A 19,120-nucleotide genomic window follows, 5' to 3' on the forward strand; every position below is an offset into this window, starting at 1 on the left:
TATATTTTTTGTGTTTTTATCAAACCTTTTTTTCAATATGAAAGCAAGTATGTACTTATAGACAAAATATCACTAGAACCAAAACCTACTGGGTAATTTTTTGGAATTCTGTTGAAAAATTCTGATGAATTTATTTTTTAATTAAGTAATCTATGGAAAAAAGTATCAAGAATAGAACAAATTATCTTATTTTTCAGCAATATTGGAATATTATACTAATAAGATAATTTGTGCTATTTTATTTAGTTTATTCTATAGACCACCTTATTAAAAAATAAACTCGTAAAAAGCATATGGTCAAATTCAAAGATTCTTCAATTAATAACCAAATAATAATAAATTTGATGATGTTTTAATCGAGGTTTCATGTCGTTTTATAAGTTTTCAATTCGATTTAGATCTGTATTTTACGCTGGCAAATTGAAAATTTCAATATGTTTATTATACTTTGGGACATTATCATGAATAAAATTCTATGTAACTGATAAATTATCGCTGATAAATGGTTCCATTATATCTCTCATAATATATACATACAAAACGATCCATATTACCAATAATTGTTTGTAATAATATTATACCATGACAAGAAAAGAAACTCCAAATCATAACGTTTCCTTGCCCATATTTCAAAATTTTTGTAATGTATCTGAAGTCCAAAATTTTATTTGGAGGACGACGAAGCTATTGTTTACCATTTGATCATATTCTATTGATTTATCACTCCAAAATACTCTTCACCAAAATTCTGGAGGATATTTATTATATTTTTATGGAAACTTTACTCTTGTTTGAATATTCTGATTTTTGATATCAATGGTTTCTTTACCAAAATATATCCTTGCAATTTTTATTAATTCATTGGACATCTGACATTTTATGTTTCAATTAATCCATTTTTTATTTGCACAGGAGAAAAGAATGTATTCCTGAGTCTTCTAATTCATCTGTTTATAAAAGGAGTTGATTTTTTTGCAAAACATTTTCTTATGGTATTTTCAATTAAGGGTGTTGTTTCATATTTGTTAATAACATCTTAAGCTTTTAATAAAGTTAACAATATTTAGATCTTGATTTTTCATGTTAATTGTCATATCACAGCAATAACTATATTTGAATGCTATTTCTTTGGCCAACCAAATCAGATTGTGCGTTTAAAGTAATATTTCCACAGTTAAGAATAAGGACGTTTAGAGTATTGAAATGTATTTTTTATAATATTTTACGAAATATTTAATTTCCAAACTTTTATGCTATTTTTTGGCCATCACAGTAATATATTATATTATACCGCAGTCTTATATTGTACGTTATTGAATACATTTATTACAAATTAAATAACTAACTTATTTAATTATTTTTGTGTTATTTTACATTTCACATATTCAAATGTATGATAAAAAATTACAAAATATTTGGCACAATATAAAATTGCAACTATTTGGCCAAGGTCTAATACTGTAGTATCACCAAATATTAAATATATATTTTCTCTCTATAGAGATATTAAATATTCATCATGAAATTATCGAATTTCAACTGTACACAAACTAACATCAACTCTTTTAAAAATTATATTTAGAAGCGAACTATTATGATGACATAATACTCCGCTTGAGTAGTTTTGTGTGGATAAATAACACTATCGATATGATAGATAATTTAAAATTAACTATCTACTAATCAATTTTGAATTGGAATTTATTTAAATATTCTTCTTTAAGAAACATGACATATACATATACATATATATATATATACATATATATATATATATATATATATATATATATATGTATATGTATATATGTATAACAAAATCAATGGTATTATTGGAATTATTGGAATTATTGGAATTATTTATATAGAACTTGCTGGTGTAGATTTGTTGCTGTTATTGGAGGGACAACAAATTGTATGCTTTTTAAGTTAACAAGCATAGTAACGTAAAAATGCCTACCTAAAAACTTTTGCTGTGTTTAAACAAGTGCACCAAACTTGTCAATGCAATAGTATTTTCCTAGGTTTAGATCTGGTAATTTTGATCTTTAATCAGGAACACCAAAAGCTTTAAAATTAATTTATTAAGGGCAAACCAATGTTAACTTTGATCAACTATCTAAAATCATCTGGAACAAGTTGGTAAAGCAAGCAAAGTGTTTGGTAGAGTCTTTGTAGAACTGTTCATTTTGAAATGCTAATACCTTCACAAATTCATTCATTTAATCTAAAATTTGATAATGTAAACTGGGTTGCATATTCATATATTGTTGAAAAATAGACAAAACGGTAAAATTAATTAACATTTTTTTTTCTATTATACTAATTTATTTCATTCTTTCAGAACAAAACATAATTTAACATTCATCTAATTTATAGTTAATATACAATATACATTTCAAAATATGTACAATTCACTCACACAACAATCTTTCCTCAAAAAAGAAAGTGGTGGAATCATATTTATATACTATATACATGTAACAAAATTACAAATAGTCGACTGGAAATGGTCTAGTTTCGTCATCTTCGTTTTCCTCGTTGATTTGGGTGAAATTCTGATTGGAATTGACCGATATCATTTGACGTGGCAATGGACTTCTAGTCGGAGGATCCAACAATCTGTATTGTTGGTGTTCGCTCTCTGAAAAATTCACTTTTACAACAACAGCTGGTTGAAGTCGATAAACCTTACAAAAGTTAAAGTCTCACTAAATACAGTCACAAAAATAAATAAACAAGCATCGTTCTACATAAATTAACTATAGTAATACTTTTGGTTAGTATGATTGATGATTTCTACTCATGAAGGTGCATCTTCCATGGGTTTCGGAGGTGTTAAATCAGGTGTGTCTAAAAATACATAAAAAGCGCGTGTAAATCGTTACAAGCATTGTGAATTAATTTTTACCCGACATATTTTGAGCCATGTAAAAGTCGTGCAACTCCGCACCAGAGCACAATGGAGTATCTACGGACATAGTGTTGTCGAACTTCGAATAGTTTACTTCGTAGCCCTGCCTATCTTTGTTGTAACAAACCAGAGGCTCAAATCTATGTCCCCAAAGAATCTAAAACGTTTATTATAATTATTTGTGGAGGTACTGAAAATAGATAATATTTACTTCGCTGGCTAAATAACTGGATCTAGCTTGAGTAGTTTGACCGGTACTTTCGATCGTTCCTTCCAAAATCACGACGATTTCAAACCGTTCCTGTAACATATCGCTTGCGGATAAATGATAAAAAGGTGATTCATCGTCAATTTTGTGCACAATCGTCATCGGCCAGATGAAGAACAGATTGCTGTCGCCACCATCAGCATTAACCACCAGTTCGGTTGTGAAGTTGTTCAGCATCTCGCCTTCTTTGGTTTTCTTAGCTCTTATCAACTGGGCTCTTATACTTGCCCCTATTATATGACTTTTTCTCATGTCTCCAACTCGGAACATCAAGCATAAGTGACCGTCCCTTTGGCAAATCACGGCATTTCTCGAAAATAGCAATGTTTGGGTACGCAACTTTGGTCTGGTCATTTTTGCAAAAACAATTCCCACCATAAAGGCTTGAATCATCATACCTATAACCACATTTTTAATACTCGTTACATTTACAGACCGCTACAATTTCACCTGCAATACTTTGAAGGCACATTATGAAAATAGCTTCGGGACATTCCTCAGTGGTAGTCCTCACACCGTAACCGATAGTGTGCTGAGTCTCGATACTGAACAGAAAACACGAAGTAAAACCGTGAATGTTCAGAACACATGGGGTCCAATTTTCTGGATCTGGTGGGAGATGATCAGGTTCCAAGTCACCGTGCGTGAAGGCAATTAACCACCAAATCAAGGCGAAGACTACGAAATAAATGTTAGTAGAACCAAACGGGTGGAAGGTAAAAGAACAAGTTACTTAGCCAAGAGCCTAAGAAACCTATGGCAAAGATCGTTAACGTCCATCTCCATTGGGAGTCAACGAGAGTGGTGAAAATGTCCTGTAGGAATCTAAGTCGACGTCTCGATATTCGTGATTGGAGTATATTGCAATCACCATTTTTAAACACAGCTCTTCTTCTCATTTTTCTCGTCGCATTAGGTCGAAATGACTTCCTAAGAAAACAAAAATATTTATTAGTACGAACATTGTTGTTTCTATGTGAAATCATTAACACTTAAGAACAAGGAACAATTAATTATAATGTTTAGGCAAATCATCACAAGGATACACAAAATTTAAATGAGTTAGGTAAATATCGATCATTATTATTCATTTGCTTCCCTCGTTAATACATAATCCGAAATCGATTATAAATTTGTTATCATTCAGGTGTTAACAAACTGTTTTTACCTTTGGAAGTCCTTAATTTTTTCAGAAAGCCACAAAATTGTAGGTCTTCGCGAACTCATTTTTTTTTTCGAAGATGCAAAACTGTATGTCGATTCTTGTGCACTAAATTATGTTCCACAAGGGAACATGGTAGTGAAGTTTTACGACAGGAAGTTTGCATTGTGCTTGCAAAACTGTAGTAAATTATTTGTCACAATTGTTTTTCTTAACTGACATCTAATATTGTTTTAAATTGTAAATATTTGCTGAATAAGAATACACATGTGTTTTGCGTGATTTTGTTTGATTTAGGTATGAACTTACTGTAATTGTAAATCATTTATGCTTTTATAACTTTTTCCATTACCCTACCAACAATGACGATAAGGATGTCATTCACTTTTTCTAACCACACCATAGACAAGTTACGAAGAAATAAGCAATTTGTGATTTATTTTATAATAATTATATGTTGGAATTATTTTTTTTTTATAAAAAAATTATTTGAAATGAATATAAACAAACAGAACAATGAAAGTATTGCTCATCACTTTCTATTATTTTTGACCATCATCTTTCGGACAGGATGCGAATAACGTACTTGGAAGAACCTTTTGATGCAATCCATTACAAATTTTCGACAATCAGAAGAAAACTTTTGCTTAGTCAAGCTATGTGCCATCGAACGAAACAAATGATAATCTTATAATTTATGTGATAAAATATTATTATTAAGTAAGAAATGACATCGGTGGACGACGTTAAGCAGACTTCAACAAGAATATCATTTTGATGATATTTTATATTTATTGATATTTTATTTTTTGATGACATCGTCTGTTGTCAAAACTGCTGAGTCCTAAAGTGATCGATACGACTGGCGTTATTTTAATCGAAGGTAATAAGCAATTTCTTCCTTGCTTAGTTTACATACGGAATAAAAACAAAGGTGAATTTCATATTTTCTTAATTTGTTTACCTGCTGGGACTGGGAGTTACTGGAGACCTTTTATAGCTGTAAACCCCCGGAGAAACGTTCCCATTGCCGAAAAATGGGCTGGCAGGCGTCGCAACAACATAATTTCTTTCTTGCGCCGAATTCATATTGTTCATTTGCAAACGCACCATAACAGCTAACTTACAAATCACGACGAACTGAAACCTGCCATCCCGTCCGACATCATTTTAACGATCCCACCGCGAAGTGTTAACAAGATGACAGTGTAACGATAATAAATTATTAAAATCCGCTGATTTTGTTTGCGAGTTGCGACCGAAAACGATGCGGGCTTTAAGCGGATAAACCGTGTTACGCGTGTCGTTATCTAGAAAAAGGGGGCGGCATAAATCACTCACGAATTAAACACCGCGTCTGTTCGTCCCGTGATTTTCGAAATACCGACTTTATCATTTGTAATCATGGGGTTTTCTCAGAAGAAAATCATTTTATTATTTTTTTATCTTGGGTGCGACACAAATATTTGGTAAGAAAGTAATTGCTAATATTATTATTGCGAAAAATAATCTTGTCTTGTGGTATTGCATTTTTAACAAAATTTGCCGGAGATTGAAAACCAACATATTTTACATAAATATAATAATCATTTATGACTCACCATTCTAATAATTTTTGCTTTATTTATATGAAAACACCCTTTCTATACAAAAATGACCGCTCCCAAATCAATTTATACACTTAACATTAACAAATCTGTGCTACTTGAAATTAATCTCCTTTCACAATTATATTACAATTAAAATTTTTTATTAACATATCTAAAAAACCTGATAACACCGATAAGATTGTTTACAACTCGAAATTGCTGGTCTAATTTCCATCATTTTTTACCTGGAGCTGTCGTGTCGAAGAGCCCCCGGCACGTGCGACATGGAGCTGTTGCACGTGGAGATGCGCGCAAGGCTTGTGGTGGTCGGCGTGTTAAGCAGCCGCTGTCCATTGCGATTGAGAAGAGGTGACTCATTTATGTGGTATCTACCCTCGTCGTAGATCGTGAGATCTTCCTCTTGCTCCTCGATCGTGCCCGGTCTGTAAAATAGCTTCTGCACGGGCGGAGACGACGGCATTTCGTCTTTTTCATCGCGACCACAGCATGGTTTACTGAAATTTAAGATGGATTAGTTCTGCGGAAACCAGTTCCAGCGTATTTTACTAGTGTCAAGGTTAAGGTGTGCATAGTAAATTGTGAGGATGAAATAACATCACGTTATTTACGGTTATGGGAATTATTAGAAATAAATATGTTTGCAGTTGGTTGTTCTATAATAACAACGAATTTTATCATCCCATCACAACCATCAAGCTTGTCCAATTAGTAATTAATTAAATGGACTTGTTTGCATCCGTATTAATTACCAATTGTGAGAGTTTTAATTGTTAAATTGATGATTTCAATACAATACAATTTTTATGGCACTTTCTAACATTAATTTGTGGATTTGTCATTGATAGATATTACGCACTGCTTTGCAAGTTGCGGTTCTTGTTTAGTCGAGTTAACTGAATTATCGTGGACCTTTTCGCCAAACGTTTTAGATTAATTGGATAATTGAGACATTTTTTAAATGACATTAGACTGTTGAATACAACTATTGTACAAAAGGACTTCCAAACATTAAATTATTGCCAAACAACAATAATTATTTTACAACATTTTGCTCTTATCTTATCTTTTATAAAAGTAGATGAATAATTGCAGTGAATACCTGTTACAATTTGATCTTGTGTAAATGGGTCATGATTATATGAATTATTTGTATTGCAAATATGAGAACTTAAAGGCCTTAACATACATTTACCTCAACAAGATTTGATCTTGACAAGTTTTATCTAAAGTATCAAGATAAAATGCAAAATATATGACGTTGCGTTGTTGTTATTTTAGTGTTTAATGTTTATAGTGTGACTATGATTTAGTTGAATTAAACATTAGGAATACTCGAGAATTTGATAAGTTTAGATAAGTGGAAAATACTATTGCAATTATATTTAAAACCACTATTTTATGTGTCCATTTTGGAAATCTTTTTTATCTGATCATTTCTAAAATTACAATTAAATTTTATCCATACAACAATTTACCGGATAATAAAATATCCACAGCACGCTTGTAAATATTTCACATCACCATTCTATAGTTAGTTTTAAACCTCAACAATAGGAACTAACAAGAAAACTCACCAAAACAAGACCACGTAGCAACAACAAACAAGCAAAATATTAGAGTCAGCACAAGCTAGGAACCAGCAGCAAAACAGAACCAGTCGAGATCGATTCGCACGCGATGAATGGATTAAAATGCGGCGGTTTCACCGCGCTCTCCGCCACTTTCTACATACATCGGCACGTGGATCTTCCCGACGCGGATGAAAGTCGGATTCAGTTGAGGTTTTCGGTGTTTTGAATTGACAGACTAGAAGTAAGGACAAAACAATATAAGGTAATCGGCGGAAAATGTCGTTTTGAATTAGCTTAAACGCTTCCTATTGTTTACGACTGGGACTCATTAACGTCTACTGCTACTTAAAATGTTTATGTTAATTACTTTTTCTTAAGTTCATTTAAACAATTTTTATATAATATACATATTTTATTCTAATAAATGTAAATTATGGCTGGTTCATCAAAAATTGTTACCAGTCTTCGAATTGGGCAAGTGTGAATTCAGTTTAATTCAAGCATGTGTCCGTTTAGGACCCTTCAAACACTTTAAGCCAATTGTAACAAGCGAATTATCCCATTTGCGACCCCAACGCAATATAGTTGATTTTATTCAGGGTCATTCGGAGTTTTAAATTATATTTAACATAAATATCGAATAAACCTCGTAATAAATGTGTTATTTGTACAAAACATCAAAAGTAATCATCCACAATTTTTCGAACATCCCCCGTATTATCACATGGTAGTCTCGCCATCTATGGCATATTTTTAAAACTAATAATAAACTTACAGATTTCTTTGATTTAAAATAAAAAACAACGAATTAAAATATTTAATTTGCTCATTACTTCATTTTGTTTAAATTACTTGCAATAGGAAATAAACTTGACTTTAATATACATAAAATCAATCAAAAAACTGGAAGAGAAATTTCAATATGGCTGTTCTAACGTCAGATGTCACAAACTTCAAAATCAGCTGTTCTAAAATACATGACTCATTTCATTTGATAAAAACAGTCACTCTCCTTAAAACATTCCCATTAAAATCAGCATTTTATTTCTTAAAGCCGCAAAATGTTTCGAGTTTCGGCGTTTGAAAAGTGTTTGGGTAAGTTCGAAATAATTTCACCAGTGTTGTGTATAAACTTGATACTTTTATAGATAAAGCAACAAGCCACCTACTTATGGAAGCAGATTGGCCCTCAATTTTACAAATATGCGATTTGATCCGACAAAATGACGTCCAGTAAGACAAAAATTATTATTATTATATTAGGAATTATATCACCTCATATTCTAGACCTAAAATCGCATTCACAGCGATCAGAAAGAAGCTTCAATCAGACAACCCACACACAGCGATGTATGCTCTTATGGTTCTGGAAAGCATGGTCAAAAATTGCGGTACAATTGTGCATGAGGAGCTGACATCAAAAGCAAACTGTGACTTCTTTTATGAACTAGTTAGAACCACTCCACACAACAATGTGAGAGAGAAACTTTTAGAATTGATTCAAGCATGGAATTTTGCTCTGAGAAAGAACGCCAAACACGCATATCTGAAGGTACGAAGTAACATTATTGATTTATTTACATTACAGTTAATCCAATAACGCATTTAATTCAATTAAAGGAACTGCTGAACACCTTGAAGGCAGAAAATTTCAAGTTGCCCGCAATGCGAGAATCGGACGCCATGTTCGCGGCGGACAGCGCGCCCGAATGGGCGGACGGGGACTCGTGCCACCGTTGCCGCGTGCAGTTCACCCTCATCAATCGTAAACACCATTGCCGTAACTGTGGCCAAGTTTTCTGCGGTAATTGCTCCCAGAAAACCATATCACTACCCAAGTTCGGCATCGAGAAGGAGGTACGAGTGTGCGATACATGTTATCTTATAGTCACCAAGCCGACCAGTCAGAGGGAGAAGGATGAATTGCCTGCCGAATATCTGAAAAGTTCGTTGGCCCAGCAAAAACAGGAGCCGCCGAGAAAAAGTGAAGATGAGCTGAAGGAGGAGGAAGATTTGCAGTTGGCGCTGGCATTGAGCCAGTCCGAGGCTGAAGCCAAGGAGAAGGAAAAGATGAAGGTTACGTCCACTCTGCACAACGCTTACAATACCACCAAAGGTGAATTTTCACAACAGCCTTAAACAATTAAATTGAATTGATTGTTTTAGTTTCTGAGTCTAAAGTGGTTGAGAGAAATCCCTCGCCGGCTGATGAACCGTCCAACCCGGAGTTGGAGAGGTACATGAATCGTTCATATTGGGAGTCCTTGAATTTAAACGATGAAAGTCAGAGTCCTACTGCGCCTGCGCAGAACGTCGAAGTGAAACTTAAGGAAAACGGCATATCTGATAACGATTTGGAGGAGTTTATCAAGACCTTAAAGTCGCAGGTGGAAATTTTCATCAACAGGATGAAGAGTAATTCTAGTAGAGGACGGTAAATAATTCCGTACCGTTTTTTACATAATAATTTTTACTTATTTTAATGTTTACAGTTCCATAGCAAATGACACAAGCGTACAGACCTTATTTATGAATATAACAGCGATGCATTCTCGTCTATTACGATACATTCAACAACATGACGATAACAGACTACATTACGAACGACTCCAGGACAAACTGACGCAGATGAAAGACGCACGTGCCGCCCTGGATGCGCTACGCGACGAACACAGGGAAAAATTGCGTCGTGCCGCAGAAGAGGCAGAACGCCAGAGACAGATGCAAATGGCACACAAGCTTGAAATTATGAGAAAAAAGAAACAGGAATACTTGCAATACCAGAGGCAGCTGGCATTGCAAAGAATCCAAGAGCAGGAGAGGGAAATGCACATGCGACAGGAGCAACAGAAACAACAATACTTGATGGGATCCCAATACGGAGGTAAGATTGTTTTTTTATCTACTTTTCGTTTATTAAATCGGTAAATTTCAGGATATATCGGATCTCCGGTTCACGGTCAACAATACCAACAAGGACCGCCAGCTCCAAACCCTAACGCGCCGATGAACTACAACTATCAGTTCCCGCCGCCAACGATGCCAATGCCTAACATGCCGCCGCAGCAACCTCCGCATCCTATGCACAATCCGGGACAGATGCCGGGTCACCCGATGACTGGTCCGCCCGCGTTTCCCACGCAGCAATTCGTATCCCAACATCCGATGCCTGGGGCGCCGAATATGCAACAGAACGGGCCGCCCCAACCGATACCGATGCAGCCAATGGCACAGACCTCAGCTCCGAATCCTCCCAATCAGAACGTACAGCAATTTTCTCCTCCCGGTGAAATCAAAAAGGAAGAGGCACAGACTGGGGAACTGATCAGTTTTGACTAAAAATTTATGGATGGATTATGGCTATTTTATTTTAATGTATTCGTGTATAATCTGATATGTATTAAGAATTAATAAATAATATTTACTTCAAGCTTACCCAGATTGTTTTACTTAAATATACTGTTGTTACCAACATTTTTTTATAAAAAAACATATTTTTAGTGCACGGATAAGGAAAACCTGTTTTAATTTCGATATAAAAACATATCTCCATTTAATAGCTTCTAAACATGATTTTTGTTTAAAAGTTTAATTCTAAACAAACATTTTTTAATTAAAAACATTTTAATTTTCAATCCTGTTTGATAATAAAACGCATATTTAGGTGTAAAACTTTATTTTGTCAATAGTATTCAAAATTAACAAGTTTGTTTTAAACTACATCCTTTCTCTAACAGTCAGAAATCACATCACAATTCTTTAGTAAATCATTCCAATGTGTGTATATATAATTTTATGAACAATCCGGAGTTACAGCCATGTAACAAAACACACCACCTCCGGGCAACTGCTTTACGGAAACATAAGCTCTACCGTCAGGAGATTTGTGATGCAATGCTGGCTGAATTGGTCCACTTGGGGGCAAAATCGGTATCTGAAATGACAAGATAATATATATAATTTGTACCATATAATTAGTTACATTTTGGGCTAATAATTGTCCTAAAGCTTCGGCTAAGGGTTTAACATTTTCATTTTCGCAAGGAGGTTTGGCGAAGGGTCCATGCAAAAATCTATTCCTGACTTGAATTCTCAACAATTGCACGTACTCATTCTTTAATTTACACTGTTCAATCGTGTCTTCTGGGATATTAATTAATTTCCGACACCATTCTACGCATCTTACCCTATCTGAATAACAAAAATAATTTTTAATTTGAATTATTCAATTGTTAGATTTTACCATAAGGACTTAAGATGAAGTGAACATGATTGGCGATATCTTTTAGGGCGCATCTGAACTGTTCACACTCCGATGTAGCCATTTATGCTGAGAATTTTGAGTTACGTTTTGAATTTGATTGACTTTTTGAAATATACGCCAAACGATATATTTATTTATTGTTACCCAAGTTGCCATGTCTCAATTGTCATTCTCTTGTTTACAAAATAATCGAATTAAGTTAACTATTAGCGTAAACAATAAGTAGAAGTAACCATTATCAGTGACAGTTTATAATTTAATTCTTACAGTTGAGTATTAATATTGAATTATTTTAAGAAGTTCATGAACAATATGGCAACGTTGGACAACGTGACGTACGCTTCAAAATAAATAATTAAGAGGATGACTTGCATTTTCTGATCTACAAAGACGCAAATACCAAAAACCTAACGCTCCATTATACAGTTAAAATGCCGCCTGAGAAGCGAAAGAATGAGGGCAAATTCGTAAGTAAAAAAACATGAACATAACCCAAAATAAAATGGTAAACATTTCAGGCACCATTATCCCCATCACCAATTCTAGACATTTCAGACGATGAATTGGTCTCAATATCCGTACGTGACCTGAACAGACAACTAAAACTCAGAGGTTTATCCCGGGAAGACATCGTTCGCATGAAACAGAGAAGAAGGACCCTGAAAAACAGAGGTTATGCAGCTTCTTGTAGGATCAAGAGAATAGAGCAAAAGGACGAACTAGAGACGGAACGCACGCAGGAATGGAGGGATATGGAGGGTATGCAAGAAGAGGTCAACAAAATGAGAGAAGAAATGGTTACTATGAAACACAGATATGATGCACTTAAACAGTTTGCCATTAACAATAAGATTCCCATTCCTGCAGAACTAGAAAATTTATAATTACATAAATTTATTTTTGTACATATTTATAGAGTATTATATTAACTGTAAACAAGATAATTTAGAATAAACATATTTTTTTATAGTATGAGTTTCAATAAAATAATAATAGATGTCGCCGTTGCTCCATAACGTAACCTTTCCCTCTAACTTCACATTTATTATTGTTATGTGACTCAAAATTTAAATCTGCCTCGTATATTTTTATTTGATTTATTTTGTCTCTCTAATATAAAAATGACTACCACCACGACACTCGCCACTACAACCGTGGATGATGGAACTGAAGGTTTTAATCATGACGAAATTACGGAAGGTCTATCAGGATTTACTGCAATGTATCCACAATTGGCGATTTTAGATGTGGGCAATGTCGTCGTTCAAAGACAGTACAGCACCTTTGACGGGGTAAAACTTATTTCTGGTTGTTGTTCAGGCTTTGAGCCCCTATTCAGTGGATATGTAGGGAAAGGGATGCTTATGGCTGCTGTCCATGGTAGACCTTAATTTTTACACAGTTTTTTGTATACATTTACAATTTTAGGGGATGTTTTGACCGCACCTTCAGTATCATTGATCTTAAGAACAATTCGAGAACTGAACGTGAATCACGTGCATGGTATTTTGGTGATTATTCAGGGAAACATTAAAGAACAACTCAACTTCAATTTGGCAGTTGTAAAAGCGAAAGCAGAAAAAATTAGAATTAAACTATTGTTAGTATCAGACATTTGTATGGAGAAAAGTTTACGTAATCCTAAAACATCTTCACTGCCTGGTGTTTTATTAGTACAGAAAATTGCTGGTGCAATGGCTGAAAACAAAGAATTGTTAAATTTTATACACTACTATTGTAAGAAGGTTGCATATAATATGAGCACAGTTGCTGTATCTTTAAAGGATTTCACCAAACAAACCAAGGAAGAGTGTATTTGCAAGAAAGAATGGCCTCAAGATACTGTTGAATTTACTGGAGGATCAGGTAATTATTTTAATTGTGTATAGTATAATTTTAAATTTATTTGTTTTATTGTAGAGGATGGTGAAAAAAGAACAGTTACACTAGATTTTATCCCACATGAAATGTTGAACATGATAATAAAAGAAAGTAAAATAAAATTGAATCCTGAAGATGAAGTGGTTGTTCTTTTGGGTAATATGGGAGAAATCACAAAAAAAGAAGAATGGACAATGGTTAAACAAATAATTGAAGATTTAAAATCAATTCAAGTTAAAGTTATTAAATGTTTCTCAGGCAGTTATATAAATGCCAAACACTTTGCTGGTCTTTCTTTAACTGTTTTGAAAGTATTTGACAAGAAAATTTTAGAGTATCTGAACGCACCGACTAATGCGCCAGGTATGAAAGTAAAAAATTGTCAAACTATAAGAGTTACAAATGAATTTCAGCTTGGGTGCATATGCAAGACCAACAAGGGATTGAACTGACTTTCAATAATTACATTCCGAGTCAACTAAAGAAAAAACCTAGAATAGAAAAGGTTTTCTTAGGTCCGAATTTTACGGATAAACAAATTTCCCTTGTGAAAATGTGCATATCTTTCGCTTGCGAAGCGCTGATCTCCTGTGAGGAACAAATGAACATTATCGACACGCAAATCAGTAAGTTGTACGATTTTTCATAATTTAAATGTATATATTGAAAATTTTTAGTTGATGGTACAATCGGAACAAGAATGGCCAAAGCGGCAAAACTAATTTTGCAGAGGCTCAACACTGAAAGTTTACCATTAAGAAATCCGTTCGCACTGTTCGAAGATCTTGCAAATATATCCGAAAGTACAATTGGCGGAACAGTCGCAACTTTATACTCCATACTTTTTCATAATCTTGCTATAGCTTTCAGTAAAGTACCTGACACGGAGTCTATAGAAGGTACAATTTGGTTAAAAGTCATCGAACGGGCTATAAAACGTTTCAAATCGTAAATACTGAATGAATTATTTTAGATTTAATATAATTGTTTGTATTTTAATTTTAGACCTTGTGTGGAAAGGGGTCAGGGCACAATGCTGGACCCTTTGCTAGACTGTGCTATTCACACTCGGCAAGAGTTCGAAAATACGGGCGAAATTATGGAAGCCTTCGGTAGCGGAATTTTTTGGGCCGAGGAGGCAATTCGCAGATCAGCCAAAGGAAAATATCCCGATCCTGGTGCACACGCTGTTGGAATTTGGATGCGGGCGGTGTATGAAGCCATTAAATTACAAATGATATAATTTTTTTTGCTTATGTTATTCTAAATTAAAAGTACTTCTACATATACGTATTTAAATTAATTTAGTCGCGCCATCTATCCGTACGATTTTTAGAAAAGAGTACTGTACGAAAAATTTTCAAATAAACCTAACCTTACTTTAAAACCACATTATTTTGTTGTCATTCTTCAAGTAAACGATGTCAGCAATAGAAGTAATAACAGAAGACTTGAAAACCCATCCAGAATGTCCACATGGACCTACAATTTTATTTTCTAAATTTGTTGATGGTGAAAAGAAGAACTTTTTTGCTTGTTCGGCTTGCAGAGATAGAAAACATTGCTCATTTTTCGTGTATCAAAACGATGTAGATAAAATTAGTGATATTAAAAAAGAAGTGTGGGAACAGGAGAGGAAGAAATTTTTGAAAAATATTAACCACAGGAAATTGTATGAGAAATTTACTCAAGTGCAAACTGTACAAAGAAACAAAAGTATATATTGCCACACTTGCAATATTTTTGATTTTTCTGCTGGTAAACATATGGGACACAATTTTATAACAAATTTAACAGACTATCAATTAACACATCCTTCAGAAATTTTACCACCTTTAGATGATGCCAAAAAAGAGGCGCAGTTTCTCTTTGCTCAATCCTCTGTGGAAATACTTGTTGATATTTTACAGAAATTAAACTACAAAAATGTTTTGTGTATTGGAACCCCCAGAATACATGAATACATCCAGTCAAACTGGAAAAATATGGACAGTCTGGATAGTTTACTTCTGGATATTGATGACAGATATCATAACTTTTATAGCACTTTAAAATTTTGCTGGTACAATTCATTCAACCATCATTTCTTTTTTAAGGAAGCACGAAGTGTATATAATGAATTTATGCAAAGAGACAATGTAGTATTGATTACAGATCCCCCATTTGGTGGGAGGATTGAACCTTTGGCACAAACTTTTACAACCATTAGGAAACAATGGAAGAAAGGTGATTTGTCTATGTTTTGGATATTTCCATATTTTATGGAGCCTCAAATTAAAAATAGTTTGCCAAACTTCAGTATGTTGGACTACAAAGTTGAGTATGACAATCACCCATTGTTTCAAAGTGGTCCTAAGGGAAGGAAATATGGTTCACCTGTTCGAATTTTCACCAATGTTAGTCCTAAGTAAAATTGTTAATGAAATGTACCAAATTGTATAATATTTACTGCTGATTTTATTTCAGATTAATTGTGTTACCAAAGGATAACTATAATTATTGTGAAGATTGTGAAAGATGGGTTTCAGTTGAAAACAAACATTGCAAATTATGTAACAGCTGTACAAGTAAAGATGGGAGAACCTATCTGCACTGTAATATATGTAATAAATGTGTTAAACCTTCTTGGAAACATTGCACAAAATGTAACAGATGTGCAATTCCTGATCACAAATGTGGGGAAATTTTATTTATGAAGGTATTCTATACACTTTAACCATTTGCTAGAATAGATAGAATAAAAATAATTTTAATTTTAGGAATGTTTTAATTGTAAAAAACCAGGCCACAAAAAAAGGGATTGTCCTAGTATTGACAGAGAAGAATTGAATAACAAAAGGAAAAAAGGATTAAAATTTAAAAGATGTAATAAAATAAGGAAAATTGAATAGATTTAAATGAGTGTTTTATTAAATAATTATAATAAAATACAAGTACATTTATTATTTAACTAGTATCCATAATATTCCCTAGTTCAGTTCTGACTGCTTCTGCAGCTTCACTCATTTCTAGTCCCTCCAAAATATACAGCAGATTATCCAAAGACGCATCCTCATCCTCGTCGATCCATAATTTCAACAAATGCCTTGCCTGATCTACATCAGTCGGATGTTCGCTCTTTAGCCACTCGATTTCGTCCGGTTTGAAACCGAATTTCGCTGCCAATTTTTGCCAGTCTTTACCAACTTTTGAGCTAAACAACTGTAACTGGGCATCGGTCATTCCTTTTGTTTCGGTCCTTGGGTTGTTGTCGTCGAGGAAGTCTTCAGTGTTGTCCTGCTTTAGGTCTTCCGTGTTTTGGTCTTCTTCGTTCAGCAGACTCTCTTCTAATTCAGCTTCATTTTGACTTTCATTATTCTCTTGGATTCCGGGTTTTTCCGAGGCAATTTTCTGCACCATCATCTCCAAATACGACGACAAAGGATTCATGATTGTGTTACTATAGGTGAAGAAGTGCGAACTCTTTCTGGCCAAAAGTCTCAAAGCCCTCCAACCATAATTTCCATCTTTGAGAAGATTGTCTTCATCTTTAACTGGAGTACCCGATTCTAATTGTAGTATTGCATCCGCAAAGTATTCTTCAATTGAAGGAAGAAAATCTCTTTCTCTGCATTTGCATGCTTCTAAATTGTTTGGGCACTGATTCCAAAGTCTTGTCAATTCTCCACTGAAAATAAAACTATATTTAGTTTTAACACATTGAAAGTGTAAAGTTATATACCTTCCCATATAAAATCGACCATCTTTATTGGCCTCTTTAAGAATGTCTCCTAAAAGTGGCCTCTCTGATTCGCTTTTGCGTTTCTCGCAGATGTCGTAAACTTTTTTCAACTCTGCAATTTAACACAATTAAAATAAAGATTATAATACAGATAAAAGGAAATATTTACCAGGGCATCCTTCATTTTTCCAAGCATTCCACAATTCTTCTCTGCTCAGTATTTTCTTAGCGATTTCTGCAAATTTATCTCCATCTGGTGGTGTTTCTCGCAGAAGATTGTACACTTTTTCTGTGTGTATTTGAATCCACTCTTTCTGGTCTTGCTTCAATTCTTGACTGTCCCTAGTTACAATAAAATTAATTAATTAAGATAAAATTGAAAAGGGTTATAACTTACGATTTGAACTTGACTGAAGATGTGAGATATTGAAATACTATGAGGAATTGTATGAGGACTGATCTTCTGAAGTTTACATCATATAATTGCAAATCTAATAATTTTTGGCTAGTTAAATATTTTGCAAAGTATCCCTGATTTGTGTTCTCTTGTATGTTTACATAATCCAGTTTTATACCTTGGAATGTATTTAAAATACTTGCAGAATGCTGAAAATATTATAATGTTAAATATTATAAAGATTAAATAATATACAATATAAAACTTACAGCACAAAACTGCTTCCATTCAATTTTATTATAACATTGAGTAGGGTTCCTGAAAAAGTCTTGCAACTGCCAGAACTTGCAGTAAAATGTAAAATCAATAACAATATTTTTGTTCTGTTCACCCTGTATCTCAGTACTGTAATCATCATCTCTGGCATCTTTAGAATATTCAGTAACATTCTCAAAATTAAACTCACTGACAATATTTAAGCCAGATCGTTCGCTAAACGGGAAAAATTTTGCAAGAAACAATAGAATTTTGCCACAGAAAACGGTTGCGGTCGACCTGGACAACCTTCTCAACAAATCATTACACAACCTTAACAAATGATTCTTGCATGCGCCGAAGAACAACTCCTCTTTCAAGACATGCACATTATTTTCAACAAAATTAAACATCTCCTTGCACATATCCAACGTGAGCGCCTCGAAAATGTCGGCAAGCAAAATGACGGGCAAAGTAGGACCGTTCAAGCCCCTCCGGCATGAATCTATAGAAAATTGGATGAACTCCTTGAGTTTTTCAACTGGCACTTCTTCTCCTAAAAGTTTCAATAGGTAGGTCCTGTAGGTCTGATCCAAGGGCGTTTTTAAATCCATATCGGTTCGGTTGATCGATTTAACTTTGTCTTCCATTATGTTTAGATCTTTTGATTTGAATGATTTTTCCAATACATGCTAAGGATTGAACAATGTGAGAAAAGTACTTATAGTATTCGATTAAAATATCTTACGTAGTATTCCATGCGTAATGTATCGAAATTGGCATCCATTTTTATACTTTAAGACGATCAAAACATTGAAAATTAAAGTGTTTTGTTTGATTGTAAATATAACCTAAAGTTTGAAAGGTTATGTTTATATCTACGTTGGTAACCCATATTTATGATTAAAATCACTAAAAAGTCACTAGATTTTTAAATATACGCTCTTGTTTTTTTATCTCCTTTACTTTTAATAATTATAATTCTTATTTCCTATAAAAATTTTAATTATAATAAATGGAAAATTAAAAATTTAATAAATTTTTTATACTAACGTATTATAGACGTCATAGAATTTT

General features: G+C 33.7%; 7 protein-coding genes across 12 annotated transcripts; 4 read left to right on the top strand and 3 right to left on the bottom strand.

The window, feature by feature from the left end:
• Positions 1 to 2,311: 2,311 nt before the first annotated feature.
• LOC109603173 (G protein-activated inward rectifier potassium channel 3) lies at positions 2,312 to 7,742 on the bottom strand. 6 transcript variants are annotated; one of them, XM_049961768.1, is made up of 8 exons: positions 7,529 to 7,742; positions 6,179 to 6,448; positions 3,916 to 4,112; positions 3,633 to 3,860; positions 3,126 to 3,580; positions 2,912 to 3,071; positions 2,775 to 2,853; positions 2,513 to 2,644 (listed from the first exon to the last, which is right to left on the bottom strand). In XM_049961768.1, the coding sequence occupies exons 2-7, from the start codon at positions 6,412 to 6,414 to the stop codon at positions 2,804 to 2,806; spliced, it is 1,326 nt and encodes a 441-aa protein (XP_049817725.1). In that variant the 5' UTR covers positions 6,415 to 6,448; positions 7,529 to 7,742; the 3' UTR covers positions 2,513 to 2,644; positions 2,775 to 2,803. The 6 variants fall into 6 exon arrangements, 5 of the variants coding, with proteins under 5 accessions (XP_049817722.1, XP_049817723.1, XP_049817726.1 ...); XR_007547075.1 differs by having other exon boundaries at positions 2,556 to 2,644; positions 2,696 to 2,853; XM_049961765.1 differs by lacking the exon at positions 2,775 to 2,853 and having other exon boundaries at positions 2,312 to 2,644; positions 7,529 to 7,741.
• A 704-nt stretch (positions 7,743 to 8,446) lies between these two features.
• On the top strand, positions 8,447 to 10,960 carry LOC109604343 (hepatocyte growth factor-regulated tyrosine kinase substrate). The gene is made up of 7 exons (XM_020020865.2): positions 8,447 to 8,620; positions 8,674 to 8,758; positions 8,813 to 9,077; positions 9,146 to 9,641; positions 9,692 to 9,959; positions 10,018 to 10,409; positions 10,461 to 10,960. The coding sequence occupies exons 1-7, from the start codon at positions 8,587 to 8,589 to the stop codon at positions 10,862 to 10,864; spliced, it is 1,944 nt and encodes a 647-aa protein (XP_019876424.1). The 5' UTR covers positions 8,447 to 8,586; the 3' UTR covers positions 10,865 to 10,960.
• A 224-nt stretch (positions 10,961 to 11,184) lies between these two features.
• LOC109604353 (uncharacterized) lies at positions 11,185 to 12,002 on the bottom strand. The gene is made up of 3 exons (XM_020020877.2): positions 11,769 to 12,002; positions 11,508 to 11,716; positions 11,185 to 11,459 (listed from the first exon to the last, which is right to left on the bottom strand). The coding sequence occupies exons 1-3, from the start codon at positions 11,848 to 11,850 to the stop codon at positions 11,319 to 11,321; spliced, it is 432 nt and encodes a 143-aa protein (XP_019876436.2). The 5' UTR covers positions 11,851 to 12,002; the 3' UTR covers positions 11,185 to 11,318.
• Positions 12,003 to 12,070: 68 nt separating this feature from the next.
• LOC109604364 (transcription factor MafK) lies at positions 12,071 to 12,758 on the top strand. The gene is made up of 2 exons (XM_020020888.2): positions 12,071 to 12,256; positions 12,308 to 12,758. The coding sequence occupies exons 1-2, from the start codon at positions 12,221 to 12,223 to the stop codon at positions 12,671 to 12,673; spliced, it is 402 nt and encodes a 133-aa protein (XP_019876447.1). The 5' UTR covers positions 12,071 to 12,220; the 3' UTR covers positions 12,674 to 12,758.
• A 74-nt stretch (positions 12,759 to 12,832) lies between these two features.
• On the top strand, positions 12,833 to 14,957 carry LOC109603000 (PTS-dependent dihydroxyacetone kinase 1, dihydroxyacetone-binding subunit DhaK-like). The gene is made up of 6 exons (XM_049961763.1): positions 12,833 to 13,169; positions 13,218 to 13,655; positions 13,710 to 14,033; positions 14,084 to 14,296; positions 14,348 to 14,618; positions 14,676 to 14,957. The coding sequence occupies exons 1-6, from the start codon at positions 12,911 to 12,913 to the stop codon at positions 14,911 to 14,913; spliced, it is 1,743 nt and encodes a 580-aa protein (XP_049817720.1). The 5' UTR covers positions 12,833 to 12,910; the 3' UTR covers positions 14,914 to 14,957.
• Positions 14,958 to 14,988: 31 nt separating this feature from the next.
• Positions 14,989 to 16,603, top strand: LOC109604092 (rRNA N6-adenosine-methyltransferase ZCCHC4). The gene is made up of 3 exons (XM_020020629.2): positions 14,989 to 16,077; positions 16,137 to 16,368; positions 16,430 to 16,603. Exons 1-3 carry the CDS (start codon positions 15,092 to 15,094, stop codon positions 16,559 to 16,561), a joined length of 1,350 nt encoding a protein of 449 aa, XP_019876188.1. The 5' UTR covers positions 14,989 to 15,091; the 3' UTR covers positions 16,562 to 16,603.
• LOC109604081 (THO complex subunit 1) lies at positions 16,559 to 18,925 on the bottom strand. Its single transcript, XM_020020618.2, has 6 exons — positions 18,792 to 18,925; positions 18,058 to 18,735; positions 17,789 to 17,997; positions 17,561 to 17,733; positions 17,392 to 17,503; positions 16,559 to 17,337 (listed from the first exon to the last, which is right to left on the bottom strand). The coding sequence occupies exons 1-6, from the start codon at positions 18,828 to 18,830 to the stop codon at positions 16,617 to 16,619; spliced, it is 1,932 nt and encodes a 643-aa protein (XP_019876177.1). The 5' UTR covers positions 18,831 to 18,925; the 3' UTR covers positions 16,559 to 16,616.
• Between the last annotated feature and the right edge of the window lie 195 nt (positions 18,926 to 19,120).

Source organism: Aethina tumida, chromosome 1 (assembly GCF_024364675.1).
Source record: "Aethina tumida isolate Nest 87 chromosome 1, icAetTumi1.1, whole genome shotgun sequence".
NCBI lineage: Eukaryota > Metazoa > Arthropoda > Insecta > Coleoptera > Nitidulidae > Aethina > Aethina tumida.

Bases quoted from the DNA above. Each gene is read 5' to 3' on its own strand.
- LOC109604343 (XM_020020865.2), top strand. From the start codon at position 8,587: ATGTTTCGAGTTTCGGCGTTTGAAAAGTGTTTGG. The intron at 9,960-10,017 runs GTAAATAATTCC...TAATGTTTACAG, and splicing joins AGTAATTCTAGTAGAGGACG to TTCCATAGCAAATGACACAA. The intron at 10,410-10,460 runs GTAAGATTGTTT...GGTAAATTTCAG, and splicing joins GATGGGATCCCAATACGGAG to GATATATCGGATCTCCGGTT.
- LOC109603000 (XM_049961763.1), top strand. From the start codon at position 12,911: ATGACTACCACCACGACACTCGCCACTACAACCGTGGATGATGGAACT. The intron at 13,170-13,217 runs GTAGACCTTAAT...TTACAATTTTAG, and splicing joins GCTTATGGCTGCTGTCCATG to GGGATGTTTTGACCGCACCT. The intron at 14,034-14,083 runs GTATGAAAGTAA...AATGAATTTCAG, and splicing joins CGCACCGACTAATGCGCCAG to CTTGGGTGCATATGCAAGAC.
- LOC109603173 (XM_049961765.1), bottom strand. From the start codon at position 6,414: ATGCCGTCGTCTCCGCCCGTGCAGAAGCTATTTTACAGACCGGGCACG. The intron at 3,861-3,915 runs GTAACTTGTTCT...TTTATTTCGTAG, and splicing joins TTTCTTAGGCTCTTGGCTAA to TCTTCGCCTTGATTTGGTGG. The intron at 3,072-3,125 runs GTAAATATTATC...TAAACGTTTTAG, and splicing joins CCAGTTATTTAGCCAGCGAA to ATTCTTTGGGGACATAGATT.
- LOC109604364 (XM_020020888.2), top strand. From the start codon at position 12,221: ATGCCGCCTGAGAAGCGAAAGAATGAGGGCAAATTC. The intron at 12,257-12,307 runs GTAAGTAAAAAA...TAAACATTTCAG, and splicing joins GAAAGAATGAGGGCAAATTC to GCACCATTATCCCCATCACC.
- LOC109604353 (XM_020020877.2), bottom strand. From the start codon at position 11,850: ATGGCTACATCGGAGTGTGAACAGTTCAGATGCGCCCTAAAAGATATC. The intron at 11,717-11,768 runs GTAAAATCTAAC...TTTGTTATTCAG, and splicing joins CTTCATCTTAAGTCCTTATG to ATAGGGTAAGATGCGTAGAA. The intron at 11,460-11,507 runs GTAACTAATTAT...TTGTCATTTCAG, and splicing joins GACAATTATTAGCCCAAAAT to ATACCGATTTTGCCCCCAAG.
- LOC109604081 (XM_020020618.2), bottom strand. From the start codon at position 18,830: ATGGATGCCAATTTCGATACATTACGCATGGAATACTAC. The intron at 18,736-18,791 runs GTAAGATATTTT...TTCAATCCTTAG, and splicing joins CATTACGCATGGAATACTAC to CATGTATTGGAAAAATCATT. The intron at 17,504-17,560 runs GTAAATATTTCC...GTTAAATTGCAG, and splicing joins GAAAAATGAAGGATGCCCTG to AGTTGAAAAAAGTTTACGAC.
- LOC109604092 (XM_020020629.2), top strand. From the start codon at position 15,092: ATGTCAGCAATAGAAGTAATAACAGAAGACTTGAAAACCCATCCAGAA. The intron at 16,078-16,136 runs GTAAAATTGTTA...ATTTTATTTCAG, and splicing joins TTCACCAATGTTAGTCCTAA to ATTAATTGTGTTACCAAAGG. The intron at 16,369-16,429 runs GTATTCTATACA...TTTTAATTTTAG, and splicing joins GGGAAATTTTATTTATGAAG to GAATGTTTTAATTGTAAAAA.